Source organism: Leucoraja erinacea, chromosome 3, assembly GCF_028641065.1.
Source record: "Leucoraja erinacea ecotype New England chromosome 3, Leri_hhj_1, whole genome shotgun sequence".
Classification (NCBI taxonomy): Eukaryota; Metazoa; Chordata; class Chondrichthyes; order Rajiformes; family Rajidae; genus Leucoraja; species Leucoraja erinaceus.
This window is the reverse complement of record NC_073379.1, coordinates 47,848,764-47,863,165: the sequence shown is the minus strand read 5'-3', so window position 1 is coordinate 47,863,165 and position 14,402 is coordinate 47,848,764. Positions and strand designations below refer to the sequence as shown.

Sequence of the window (14,402 nt, the reverse complement as noted above, 5' to 3'; positions counted from 1 at the left end):
GGCTAGTGGAGTCAAGGGATATGGGGAGAAGGCAGGCACGGGTTATTGATAGGGGATGATCAGCCATGATCACAATGAATGGCGGTGCTGGCTCGAAGGGCCGAATGGCCTCCTCCTGCACCTTCTTTCTATGTTTCTATGTTTCTATGAAAAGATGAAATTGTGGAAACGTTGCTTATTGAAGAACACCATTTAGTTCCTTATGTTTATGCTGCATCTTTGCTGGAGTAATCCATAATGAATGCTGATTCTCTTTCCTATTACTAGGATAGTGCTAGTGTGCAGGGATAGCTGGTTGGTGTGGACTCGGTGGGCCAAAGGGTCTGTTTCCGCGCTGCATCTCTACACTAAACTGAGCTAATATCATTTCCTCAATCAATATCCCTGGAAAAGGTTATCTTGAAGTCACTAAAATGTGTCAAATTTGGTTGTGTACAAATTCATTGTTATGTCTTTTACATTAGAAGAGTGCAAAGAAAAATACTTTCTTGATGTAAAAAGCTTTGTGCGTTGTTAAGTTTATGAAAGGTGATATGTAGATGCAAGTTTTTCCTTTATTCTTTTTATAGGTCCAAAACCAGTTTTCTTCCTCTCAAGTATACCACAACCACCAACATATAATTCAGATTATTCCTAAACTGAATTCCAAAAAGAAAGAAACCTAAGTAATTTTCATGTGTATAAGTCACAGTCATGCAACATAAAATCAACCTTGTGGCCTACTGAGTCCTTGCTCACTATCAAGTACTCATCTGTATCCTAATGCATCCTATATCCATCCCATTCTATTCTGCCCACCATTCAATGAATAACCCACACTCCTACAGTTTTTTCCGCCTACCTACACACGAGTTACAGCTGACAACTCTTTGGGATATGGGTGGAAACCAAAGTACCTGGAGGAAACCCACATGGTCACAGAAAGAATATGCAACTTTGCACAGACAGTGGGTTAGATCAAGATAGAACATTAGAGCTAAGAGGCAGCGTCTGTACCATGGCAAAATGTTGACTACTCTCACCATTTGGGTAGACTTCTCCACGGACTGACCATGCAGTGGGTGGCACAGTGGCACGGTTAGTAGAGATGTTGCTTCACAGTGCAAGAGACCTGGGTTTGATCCTGACCTCGGCCTGCTGCCTATATGGGATTTGTGACTGTGAGGATTTCCTCCAGGTGCTCCAGTTTCTTTCCACATCCCACAGATGTGTGAGTTTGCTGGTTAATTGGCCTTTGTCAATTGCCCTAAGTGCGTTGGGTGTGGATGTGAAAATGAGATAACATAGAACCAGTGTGAATGGGTTGTCCATGCTTGCCGTGGACTCAGTGGGCCAAACTGCCTGTTTTCATGCTGTAGCTCTAAAGTAAAACTAAACTAGATGATTATTTTTGATTTTATAAACTCTGGAAAATTTACTCTGGACACTCACTCATCAAACTCTAACAGAGGATGACCTACAATTTGCTCATACATAAACATTAAAAAGACAGAATCTCAAAATGAAATCTGACTTAGACAATAGACAGGAGTAGGCCATTCAGCCCTTCGAGCCAGCACCACCATTCAATGTGATCATGGCTGTTCATCCCCAATCAATACCCTGTTCCTGCCTTCTCCCCAATCCTCCTGACTCCGCTATCTTTAAGAGTCCTATCTAGCTCTCTCTTGAAAGTATCCAGATAACCTGCCTCCACTGCCCTCTGAGGCAGAGAATTCCACAGACTCACAACTCTCTGTGTGAAAAAGAGTTTCCTCATCTCCGTCCTAAATGGCTTACCCCTTATTCTTAAACAGTGGCCCCTGGTTCTGTACTCCCCAAAAATCAGGAACATGTTTCCTGCCTCTAGCGTGTCCAAACCCTTCATAATCTTATATGTTTCAATAAGATGCCCTCTCATCCTTCTAAACTCCAGAGTATACAAGCCCAGCTGCTCCATTCTCTCAGCATATGACTTAAAAGTGCAGATAAGAATCATTCTTCCAGTAACACAGCAGAAGAGGAAATGGACAGTGAGAACACACTCCCAGGATACCCTGTTACTTCCTGTACTACAATGCAACGACTAGCATGAAGATTAGAGCAAAAATCCCTCCCTGTGGAGACGAACAGTAAAATCTCGCTAAAAACCAGGTCAAATATCTATGTGCACCCGCAATTTAAATCTAGTGAAGAAATCCAGGCCTGGATAGAGTGGACGTGGAAAGGATGTTTCCACTGGTGGGAATATCTAGGATATGAGGTCATAAACTCAGAATTAAAGGACGTTCAATGGATATTATTAAGGCAGAGATAGATTGTTGATTAGTACGAGGGTCAGGGGTTATGGGGAGAAGGCAGGAGAATGGAGTTAAGAGGGAATGATACATCAGCCATGATGGAATGGTGGAGCAGACTTGATGGGCTGAATGGCCTAATTCTTCTCCTATCACTTGTGAACTTATGAAAAAAAAATGGAATGGCAAGAGCAAAATCACAGACCAACTTTGAGCTGCATGAAGTCATGATTTGCTCCATGAGACATCTCTGCAACTGGCTGGCTCACATATGGAGGAGCCTAAATTCATGCTTTGATGCCCAGCAACATCTGTGATCTTGGACAATGTTGGCTGCAGAATTCTGCAACCGGAGTTCCTCAAACCAAATGTTCTCTGGGCTGTGACATTTCAACCATTTAATGACCCTAAACCAGCACCAATCAATTGCATGGCACCTGTCTCTCCGCATTTCACTGGAGAAGTAAACCGTGAGTTAATCTTTCTGCTTTGAACGATGGGAAATACATTTACGCAATGTGTTTGGTATTAGTATCTTTCTGCAGATTTTGTTGCATTAAGTTTTTTTACAAAAGTTGGAAGAAAGAAAGCCAGCCAGTATTGTGACAGTTTGTTGGAGGGTTGGCCAACCAAATAAATGTTTAAAATAAATTAACCCCTGGCTGCCTGACTGCCGTGTTGTCCTTGTAAGAGCCACCTACCTGCAATGTACAACCATAGGCCCAGCATCTGGAGGGTTGCAAGCTTTCACACGCCGTAGGAAGGCCAGGAATGGCGTAGGGTGCTCTGGAACCCCGTGATCAGGCCACGCTGTGAATTGGAATTGTCGCACTTCCCTCTTTTCACTGGAGCCAATCTGTAAGGGAAAGGTGGGATTACTTCAAACTGATCAGCACATTCCCAACAGCCCAATTAAAAAAAAAAAAGTTAATGTTAGGCAGAAAATAGACAGGAAATGCTGGAGTAACTCAGCGGGACAGGCAGTATCTCCAGAGAGAAGGAATGGGTGACTTTTCTGGTGGAGAACCTTCTTCATGTTAGGCAGGCTGGTAAGCTGAGGTTTTCCACAGTCTGCTGTACACAATGACTTCCTGCCAGCTGCAGTTCAAATTACACTGCTTGTTGGCTTCAGTTCTTAAAGTAAGACTTGCTTTCCAGGTTTAACAACCTCAGATTCAATTTAAACACAGAAAATGTAGACATCTGACCTACAGATGTCAGACTGCAGTAAGTCCCTTCACCTAATGAACTAAAATGAGTCTGTAACCGCAAATGTTTGCTGAAGGCTGTAACAAGATGTGTTTATAATGGTGCGTGCTTCTCTTGCATGTGATTCAGAGGGAAAAGATCTTTGTTTAACATCCCCCTCAGATAATAAGACAGCCAGGTCTAGTGAAAACAGGTATAGCTGCTGACAGGTTATCAGCAAGGACAACTAGGGTGAGAAAAGAAGTTTAGACACATTTGAAAAAATATCTTTAAATGAACAGAAGATATACCTTGTCTAATGTTAATGTTCTCACGCAGTAGGTTGCCAGTTCAACTGTATCCTGCAGAGTGACTTGGATTAATCCCAAGGTTTCTGTACCTCTGGAAGGCCAATACTGGTCACATTTCACCTGCAAAAATAAATATAATTAGTGTACCTTCCAGATAATTAATTAATACACTCATAAACAATGTCCTTCAAATATATTATTAATTAACATTATTTTTTTTAATAAACTCACAGTCATGATATTGACTTTATTATGAATTAAATTATTTCATTGTATGAAAACAGAACTCAGAAGTAAATCCTTAATACACGTAAATCAATCAAGAATTTTCCCAAGTGACTAACTTTTAGGGATATCTGATGCTTAAAGAGAAAAAAAATCTCACTTGGTTACAAAGTGTTCCAAATGTTACCTCTGCCAACATAAAGGGCATTTGGATCCAGGTGCTGCAAGAAATGGTAGGTTTGTTCAAACAAAGGCCAAGGTAAAATTTTCATCCATTTAATAACTATTGACACGAGTGATTTAAAAAAGGGGGTTTAGGTGTTTTTTGCAATGCAGGGTCAGAAAAGTGCATTGTAATTTTGTTTTCAACGTTGCATTGGTGTTGAAAGCAAAGCAACAGCTGGAAAAAAAAACCAAAGACGGCTACAGACAGAAGTGGGTGCGGGCCTGGGAACTACAAAAGGAGTTTTTAAATGCACAATATCATTCATTTTACATCAGATTTACATAATGCAAACTTTGTGTAAAATGTGAAACATTTTAAAAAAGCCTGCAAATGCTGTGAAGCTAAAACAAGAACAGACAATGCTAGAAATCTCGGTCAGTATCTGTGAAAAGGGAAACAGTCAATGTTTTGGGTCTGCCACACTTTGTCAGACTTTTTCCTTTCAGAATCCGTTTCTTGCTATAAGCATTTGCTCCTGGTTCCGTCACATAGTCATAGAGTTATAGAGTCATACAGCGTAGAAACAGACCCTTTGGTACAACATGCCCGCACAGTCCAACATGTCCCACCTACACTTGTCCCACTTGCCTGCACTTGGCCCATATCCCTCTGAACCTGTCCTATCCATGTACATGTCTAAATGTTTCTTAAATGTTGCGATAGTACCTGCCTCAGCGACCTCCTCTGGCAGCTCGTTCCATATACCAACCACCCTTTGTGTGAAAAAGTTACCTCTCAGTAAATCCCTTGTTAAATCTTCCCCTACTCACATTAAATTATGTCCTCTGAACATACTTTGGTATTGCAGAATAGATCCAACCTCAAACTATCTACTGGCCATTGCATTGCTAATTTTACATAATTTACACATAAGACAGTTCACCTCCTGGAATACAGGTTACAGAAGCAAAATTATCTAAAGGTATATGTCACTTCATTAGCATTAAATCAAGGTTTACAGAGTAATGTTGGTAATTTATGCTAGCCAACCTTATCTGCTTAAACAAATGCATCCTCAGGTTAATATGTACTAAAAAGCTGATCACAGGCTTATGGGATAACAAAATAATAAAACACAGAGACATAGCATTTTATATAAGCTGTTAAATGGTCCAATATTATAATTATACTAATTACTACTGGTTTTGCTGGAGGGTAGTGGTTATGAAATGCTATTACATTTATTGCAACGGATAGATTTTGAAAGCAAACATATCTTTTTATTGCCACTACCAATACTTAAATATATAAAAAGCAATGTGTTAATCATTAGGTCCTTATCACAAGAACAATTCCAGGCAATGGCAGAAAGAGCTACCGAGGGCTAAAGTCTTACCAGCATCAAATGAATGATAATTTATACAACATTCTTTGTTTTCCCTGTGAGTAATTATGCAAAACATTCCAACTTGACACCTATGGTTCCATTCTAACAATAGGGCTGTTTATCCTGCCTGTGCAATTTTAGATATGGGATTCTTTGAGAACCTCTGCACTGTGACTAAAACTAATATATTACTGTCACATTTTCCAATTTCTTCACAGCACACTAAATTCATCATTTTGCTCCAAACTGCTGTGTTGCATGCAGTTCAGCTCAGAGTTATATTTCCGGAATTGAACGAATGCGGAAATAAAACTAATTACTGTTTAATCCTCACAGAATTTTGTGATAAATTTATTTACTGAGGAAAGGTTTTTCCATTTGTTCCTTCCACCCAATGCTTGTGAGCGCGCGCAATTGTTAATGGAAGATAATAACTTGCAATTCATATTTTCCAGTCAGATCAAGTATAATCTCACTGCATGCAATTTCCAGGAAATCTGTAAGGGCTGAGGCATAAATAGGTACTGCTTCTATCTGCATTTGCGATAACTCACTTGGCCCATAACAGCTGGAATTTTATCCTGCAATAGTGTCGCAAAATACAAGCATCAACAAAGTTGAGCCTCACATCTCTTGCTGATTGATGGAATGAAAGATACAGCAACGAGTCCAAGACACGCGTTGATCACCCGCTCACATTAGTTTCATGTTATCCCACTTTTGTGTCCACTCCCTGGACACCAGGGGCAATTTATAGAGGCCAATCAACCTACAAACCCTTCTTTCTTTGGGATGTGGGAGGAAACAGTAAATCCATGTGGTCACAGGGAAAACTAGCAAATTCCATGCTGACACAGCATCTGAGGTCTGGATCGAATCCTGGTCTTGGTCTCTGTGAGGCAGCAGCTCCACCAGCTGTGCCACTGTGCCACCCCTCTTGAAGAATGACTACTTATTGTGGCTTCAAGAAGAGGGTAAGGATGGTCCACATTTTTTTTAATCATCAACTGACACCCTGGTCAATGTTCAGTAACTGTTTAACCATTTCCCTCTCCAACAGTTACACAAGATGTTGGTGAGGCCATATTTGGAGTATTGTGTGTTTTGGTCACCCTGCTGCCAGGACTTGAGGGCCTGAGCCACAGGGAGAGGTTGGGCCTACTAGGACCTTATTCCCTAGAGCTGAGGAGGGATGATCTTATTGAGGTGTACAAGATCATGAGGGGAATAGATATAGATGACAGTCTTTTACCCAAAGTAGAGGAATCAAGAACAGAGGACATAGGTTTAAGGTGAAAGCAAAAAGAATTAATATAAATCTGAGGGGCAACTTTTTCACACAGTATATGGGAGAAGGAGGTACTATGGGAGAAGGAGGCACTATAACAAAATTTAAAATACACTTGGAAAGGTATATGGCAAAAAAGGTTTAGAGGAATATGGACTAAATGCAGGCAGGTGGGAATAGTGTAGATTGGGCAGCTTGCTTGGCATGAGCAAGCTGGGCCAAAGGGACTGTTTCCACGCTGTGTGACTATGATTCATGGATGGGAATTCAGTGATGAGAAGTTTACACTGTGGCATCTGCAAGGAGCAGTGCTCCTCATCCACAGAGTAGCAGTGGAAAGATTGGAAAAGCTGAAGTTTTTGTAAGAAAGATTGGAGGGGTTGTTTCCCTTGGAGCCAAGGAGGCTGAGGAGTGACCTGAAAGAAGTTTATAAAATGATGAGAGACAGAGATAGTTCAGTTTAGTTTAGTTTTACCCACCAAATTTACACTGACCAACGATCACCCTTACATTTGTTCTATCCTGTATACGAGGGGCAATTCACAGAAGCCAATTTACCTCCAAACCTGCACAGCTTTGGAACGAGGGGAGAAAGCAGAACATCCAGAGAAAACCCAAATGATCACAGGGAGAATCTGTAAAGTCTATACGGACAGCATCCCGTAATACTCAAATCTCATTGAATTGCCACAACACCAGACCAGCAACCTTAAGCAGTTGATGCCCCTTAATAGCTTCAGTGGATTACCTTTCACACAACTTTACATTTCACTGTGTCGGGTTAAGAGAGGGCCTGGCCCAATATCAGCAACATCAGCAAATGGTACAAGGTGATGTTATGGTCGCCTGCTCTGTGGATATCTACTCTACGTAAACGCTGCATATGGTGTCGAACGTGGTAACTCCAATTACAAAGATGGCGTTCTTTGTAATTACATGGACAACACTTCAGATACAAAGTACGTCTGGATACCAATTAAGAACTAATAGGAGCCTTGTATCACCGAAGCATGAAGCATTACAAGGAAAGACACAAAGTGTTGGAGGAACTCAGCGAGCCAGGCAGCATCTCAGGAGAACATGGACAGGGGACGTTTTCAGTTGGGCCTCTTCCTCAGACTTATTCAATTTAAAGTAGGGCATTACTTTGTACTCCATACATTTGTTTGAATTCTGCTGTCATGGAAATGCCATCAGAAATCTGATCCAAATAGAAGCTGGGTGTGAGCGCTGGGGAAATCAATCGATTCATATCCACCCACATTTGTTTCGGTCATTTATAGTTTTAGACCAGCTTGCTGAGTTAATTCAGTCTAGGAGCTCTAGGCTTTCTATCTTTAGCTGGGTTGATTGCTCCTGAATGCCTGGTATGCAGAGGTCCCAAAATGCGAGCACACTGGTGTGTCGGGTGAGAATGCCTGGCTTGTGTCACACCACCTGCTTCCACTACTCTGGTTTAAAGAATTGAACTGCTGCTGTGTGAAAACGCCTCTGTTATATATGTGTTTGTGATGAAGGATGAGATTTTGGGGAATGTCTCTGTTCATTTTCTGCTTTGGTCATTATTCTCCAAATCACCGATAACCACTGACCAAAAGTCCACCAATTGTTCGGTTAACTGTTGTGACTTGAAAAATGAGTCAGTGCCAGAAATGTGGTGACTCTTGTGTACTGTCCAGGTGAGGTCTGCTGTATGATTTTGCCAGGTTACATGCAAAACAAAGCATTTCACTACACCTCGGTACATATGACAATAAGGTCTCATTAACTCATTGAACCCCACCTAACTCTGGGTCAATTAAGCCAAAAAGGGGATGGTTTCTCCTGTAGGTGGCAGTATTTCTGAAAGCTCATGTTTCCACCCTGGCCATGCCATCTAGAAATGGGACCTGTCAAGGCTAATTCCAATTGATCCTGGTCAAGAGTCATGGGTTAATAAGCAGAAGAGCTTTGACAGAAAGAGTTGTCTGTCCATCACAGGTGCTGACCTCCCCTGTATTGTAGCAATTTACAGGATATGCTGTCTAAAGGAGGCAGCTAATGTCATCAGAGACCCACACCACAGATCAATGTATGTAACAAATACCAATATATTAAAACATCAGGGAGAAATATTTTACAATTCAGTGCAATTAAATATTTGTTCTGCTCCAATTTGTCCATAGCATAAATACATAGAAATGTAGAAAAATAGTTGCAGGAGTAGGCCATTCTGCACTTCGAGCCAGCACCGCCATTCAACATGATCATGGCTGATCATCTAAAATTAGTACCCCATTCCTGCTTTTTTCTCCATATCCCTTGATTCCTTTAGCCCTAAGAGATAAATGTAACTCTCTCTTGAAAACATCCAGTCAATTGGCCTTCACTGCCTTCTGTGGCAGAGAATTCCACAGATTCACAGCTCTATGAGACTATACTCACAAAGTTATGAGAATGCAGGGTGACTTGGACAGGTTGGGTGAATGGGCAGATGCATGGCAGATGCAGTTTAATGCAAATAAATGAGAGGTTATCCACTTTGGTAGCAAAACCAAGAAGGCAGATTACTATCTAAATGGCGTCAAGTTGGGAAAAGGGGAAGTACAATGGAATCCGGGGGTCCTTATACATCAGTCTATGAGAGTAAGCATGTAGGTACAGCAGGCAGTGAAGAAAGCAAATGGCATGTTGGCCTTTATAACAAGAGGAATCGAATATAGGAGCAAAGAGGTCCTTCTGCAATTGTCAGAGCCCTAGTGAGACCACATCTGCAGTATTGTGTGCAGTTTTTGTCCCCTAATTTGAGGAAGGACATTGTTGCTATTGAGTGAGTGCAGCGTAGGTTTACATGGTTAATTCCCGGAATGGCGGGACTGTCATATGCTGAGAGAATGGAGCAGCTGGGCTTGTACACTCTGGAGTTTAGAAGGATGAGAGGGTATCTCATTGAAACATTTAAGATTGTTAAGGGTTTGGACACGCTAGAGGCAGGAATCATGTTCCCGATGTTGAGGGAGCCCAGGACCAGGGGCCACAGTTTAAGAATAAGGAGTAAGCCATTTAGAACGGAGATGAGGAAACTTTTTCAGACAGAGAGTTGTGAGTCTGTGGAATTATCTGCGGTAGAGGCCGGTTCTCTGGATGCTTTCAAGAGAGAGCTAGATAGGGCTCTTAAAGAGAGTGAAAGCAGGAACGTGGTACTGATTGGCGATGATCAGCGATGATCACATTGAATATAATATGACTGGTTTATGCTGAGATAAGATTATTAACAAAAGGTAATGTGACTGTACAATAAACTGATCTTAAATAAACTTATCACTACTAAACTATGAGATTTCTGTGGTCAGGCCAGTGTGAGTTAGGACACATCTTGTTATCTATGCAAAAGATTGATTTTTAAAAAATATTCCCAAAAGCACCAAGATAAAATGCGAAAGGGTGGCGAATCTCTGGAATCCGTTGCCACAGACAGTAGTAAAGGCCAAGTCATTGGGTATTTTTAAAGTGGAGATTGGTATGTTCTTGATTAGGAAAGGTGTCAAGGGTTACAGGAAGAAGGCAGGAGAATGGGGTTGAGAGGAGAAATAGATCAGCTATGATCGAATGGCCTCATTCTACTCTTGTCTTGGAGACATAAGAGTAGAATGAATAGAACATGAAAATGTACCAACAGATTTACATTAGAGAATATGGCAGAAATTCAGCTTTTATAATTGAATTAATCATGCACTATAGAGTGTTGACTGTCTATTGTGGAGCCTTCATATCATTCGTTTCCAGAGCCGAGTAAAGCAGAGTGTCAACTGTGAAAGTTACGTGTCCACACTGTTGCTCTTTTCACTCCAATGGCCAAACAAGGATTTTCTGCCTCTTTAATTACAGTTAACTCAACCCATTAAATATTGCGGTGGTTTACCTACCCGTGACCTTTCTTCCAGTTTGGTCATCATCACAACAATTGCACTTCGTTGCTCCCATATCATCCTCCAAAAATCTCCGAACGTCTCGGGCAGGGGCCCCTGTGTGGCAATGTAGGCATTTTGCTTTCTATAGCCATCGATGTAGTTGGAGTTAGAGTAATCACTTCCTGGAATGCCTACAAAGGGAGCAAAGAATTGTTTTTTATAAGTTACAAAATTTCAGGAGAAAATAGATTTTTCTTTAATCTCTTGCAGAAGCCAATGTGTTGCTGTAAGACAATGGAACATTCAAAGATAATAGTGCTCGTTAAACTAATGTATTTATAATGTGTGAGCTCATGAAAACTTAGCAGCTCATCTTTCAAAGGATTAAATATTTAAAATCTTTGGATTTTTTTAAATACTATGTTAATCTAATGAAAAGGCAGATGCACCCCATCATCTTCACTCAACAGGATCACTATTCTTGAACAATCTACTGTACCTCAGAGAGGCAGAGGCTTTAAGCTGGGAACATTTGTTTAACTACACAAAATCCCCCTTTACCCGGCCCAAATATGACAAGCATTATTCTTCGATAAATGGGTACTTTGTATGGCAAAGGAAGCACAAGGGCAATGTTCCCTCGTCAACGCTTACCATTTCTTTAGTAGTTTGCAGTCTGCTTTAGTTGAAAGCTATTTGCCTGGTTCTTTGGACTCACTTGGGTTCTGAATCTCTGTCGTTGCTGACAGATAGTTATTGAGATTGCTCCCAAACTACATCAACAACACACCAGCTGAATCCTCCAGCTTTCACCTGACATGATTGTTGCCTCCCGGAATGATGTTTTATAGGGCTAAATTCAATTGTCCAAGGAACTAAGTGGGGATTCATAATGCGTCATGAGTAAAAGAGATGCAGTGGGTAATTGATACAGTCCTTTTCAAGAAGTTGCTGTCAGTAAGTTCATGTGCAGAATAGGGCCATTCGGCCCATCAAGTCTACTCCGCTGATCTATCTTTCCCTCTCAACCCCATTCTCCTGCCTTTTCCCCCCATAACCCCCGACACCCTTACGAATCATGAATCAGTCAATCTGTGTCATAAAAATACCCAATGACTTGAACTCCGCAGCCATCTGTGGCAATGAATTCCACAGATTCACCACCCTCTGAATAAAGATGTATGAAAGAAGGGAAATTTCACCACAAAGCCAAGAAACTGCAGCTGCTGGAATCTTGATCAAACAATAAATTGCTAGAGGAGTCCCAACCAGAAACATTGTCTGTCTATTTCCATCCACACATGCTAAATTCCCCCAGTAGTTTGTTTTTTTTGCTCAAGTCTTACTGCAACTGTACATGGCACTAGTGAGACCATTACGAAGAGAGTGCAGGGGTGATTTACCAGGACGTTGACTGGGATAGATTATTTCAGTTACAAAGAGTGACTGGAGAAATTTTCCTTGAAGCAGAGGAGGCTGAGGTGGAACCTGATAGAGGTGGTACAAAATTATGAAAGGCATAGATAGCATAGATACTGAGAAGCCTTTCATTGTAATGGAGATGTCCAAAACCAAAGGGTATAGATTTACAGTGAGGAGATCGAGGGTAAGAGGGGATCTGAGGAAGATTGGTTTCACTCAGAGTGTGGTTGCACTTGAATTACCAGATTATGGGCGTGCTGGTAAATGATATTAGGGTCGATGTGTACATGATGGTCTGAAATTACAAGATCGGTTGAAGCGTCTGTTTCTGTGCTGTATGACTCAATGTGTCTATAAAGAACAGGGGGATAACAGAGGAACGTGCTGAGATTGATGTGGGATTAGGGATTACAAAAGGGTTTGGAAGCAGAAGTGATGGGTTGGATTCTTCATGAACACTTTGCTGCTATTATCGGGAGATATAGATACATAGACAATAGATGCAGGAGTAGGCCATTCGACCTTTCGAGCCAGCACCGCCATTCAATGTGATCATGGTTGATCATCCACAATCAGTACCCCGTTCCTCCCTTCTCCCCATATCCCTTGATTCCGCTAGCCCTAAGAGCTCTATCTAACTCTCCAGATGATGCTGGCATCATAGTTAAAATGAAGAAGTGTGAAATATTGGGTGCTTAGTCACAGGAAAAGGGTAAGTATTAATGGGTTATTATCTTTAAAAACTGATAAATCATCTGCCCCCAATAAAATATATCCCAGACTATTAAAAGCAAAAAAAGAGATCATTGCAAAGGCTCTTTCAATCCTGTGTAGCGACAGATTGATCGAAAGAATGCTGATGTTGAACTATTATTCAGGGAGATATTATTCACGATTGACCAGTTAGTGCAACTTCAGCAGTCAACAAATCACTGGAATCCGTTCTTCAGGGTAAAACAAAAGATCATTTCGAAAGACACGGATTAATCGCGGATAATCAGGGTAGATTTGTTGAGGGAAGGTTCCGTCTGAGTAACCTGACTGAATAATTTGATGACATAACGAGATTCACTGAGGACGATTGTATGATGTAATCTACGTGGATTTTTCACAAAACTTTTGACAAGGTGCCACATGGCTGATCTAAACTGTAAAACTCATAGGCTCCAAGGAGAGGGGTAATTTGGATCCAGAAATAGCTCAGTGAGGGGCAAATATCAATTGTCCTAGGTCGTAGGTTAAAATCAAAGGGTTAGAGATTTAAAGTAAACTAGACCGTCGGACCAATTGGGTCCCGACCCCTCAACATGCAGGTGCGAGGGGGGGGTGGGGGGGGGGACGGCCTGCGGCATCACACACACACCGGGGGGGGGGGGGGGGGGAGGGGGGGAGGGAGGGGGGTGGGGGGGGGGTAAAGGGGGGAGGGGGGTGGGGGGGGGGCGGGGGGGGAGGGGGGAGGGGGGAGAGGAGGGGAGAGAGAGGAGGGGTTAGAGGGGGCAGAGAGGGGGAGAGAGGGTGGAAGAAAAGTAGGGGGTAGAGGGAGAGGAGTGGAGGGGAGAGAGGAGGGGGAGACAGGAGGGAGGAGAGAGGAGGTGGGTGAGAGGAAGGAGGGTGGAGAGGAGGGGGGGGAAGAGGAGGGGGGGAGAGAGGGGGAGAGAAGGAGGAGGGAGGGAGAGGGAGAGAGGAGGGGAGGGAGAGGAGGAGGAGAGGGGAGGAGGAGGGAGGGGGGGAGGAGGAGGGGGGGAGAGGATAGGAGGAGGGGGGAGAGTAGGAGGGGGGGAGAGTAGGAGGGGAAGAGGAAGGGGGGGAGAGGAGGGGGCGAGAGGAGGGGAGCCGGGTGATGAGCAGGCTGCGCGACCCACAGCGAGCTGGCGGCGGAGACTTGAGGGAGGCCGCGGGCGGGTGCGATCTGAGGATGGTCAAAAGCAGCGGAGAGCCGGCTGATCGTGGCTTCCGTGGGGGGAAACAAACCCATCCGCGTGACAGGCGATCGGGCAGGGGAGACGGGTAGGAGGCCGTCCACCTTGACGGCCAGAGATCGCCAGGTGGGATCGGGATCACCAACGAGGAAAAGGCATCATGATTCCCCGAAACCCTGTGATCGACGGAGGAATCGCATGTCTCCATAGACGATCTCTCACAGAGGGAGTAATGGCCGCCACAGCCCCCTTCCCATCACACTGCCTCACACCCTCATCCGTGCGGCAATAACGACCGCCACCGCCATGTTCTAGAACTTTAAGGAGCCT

At 43.0% G+C, this 14,402-nt stretch overlaps 1 protein-coding gene across 22 annotated transcripts in view; it reads right to left on the bottom strand.

Annotated features, from left to right (window-relative positions):
* LOC129695551 (receptor-type tyrosine-protein phosphatase delta-like) overlaps nt 1–14,402 on the bottom strand; it is a 570,848-nt gene that overhangs the window by 45,605 nt on the left and 510,841 nt on the right. For all 22 annotated transcript variants that reach the window (XM_055632599.1, XM_055632618.1, XM_055632598.1 and 19 more), the window contains 3 exons: nt 10,747–10,922; nt 3,776–3,895; nt 2,978–3,132 (listed from right to left, as the gene is read on the bottom strand). In XM_055632599.1, coding sequence (XP_055488574.1) covers nt 2,978–3,132; nt 3,776–3,895; nt 10,747–10,922 — 451 coding nt within the window. The remainder of the gene's footprint in view (nt 1–2,977; nt 3,133–3,775; nt 3,896–10,746; nt 10,923–14,402) is intronic.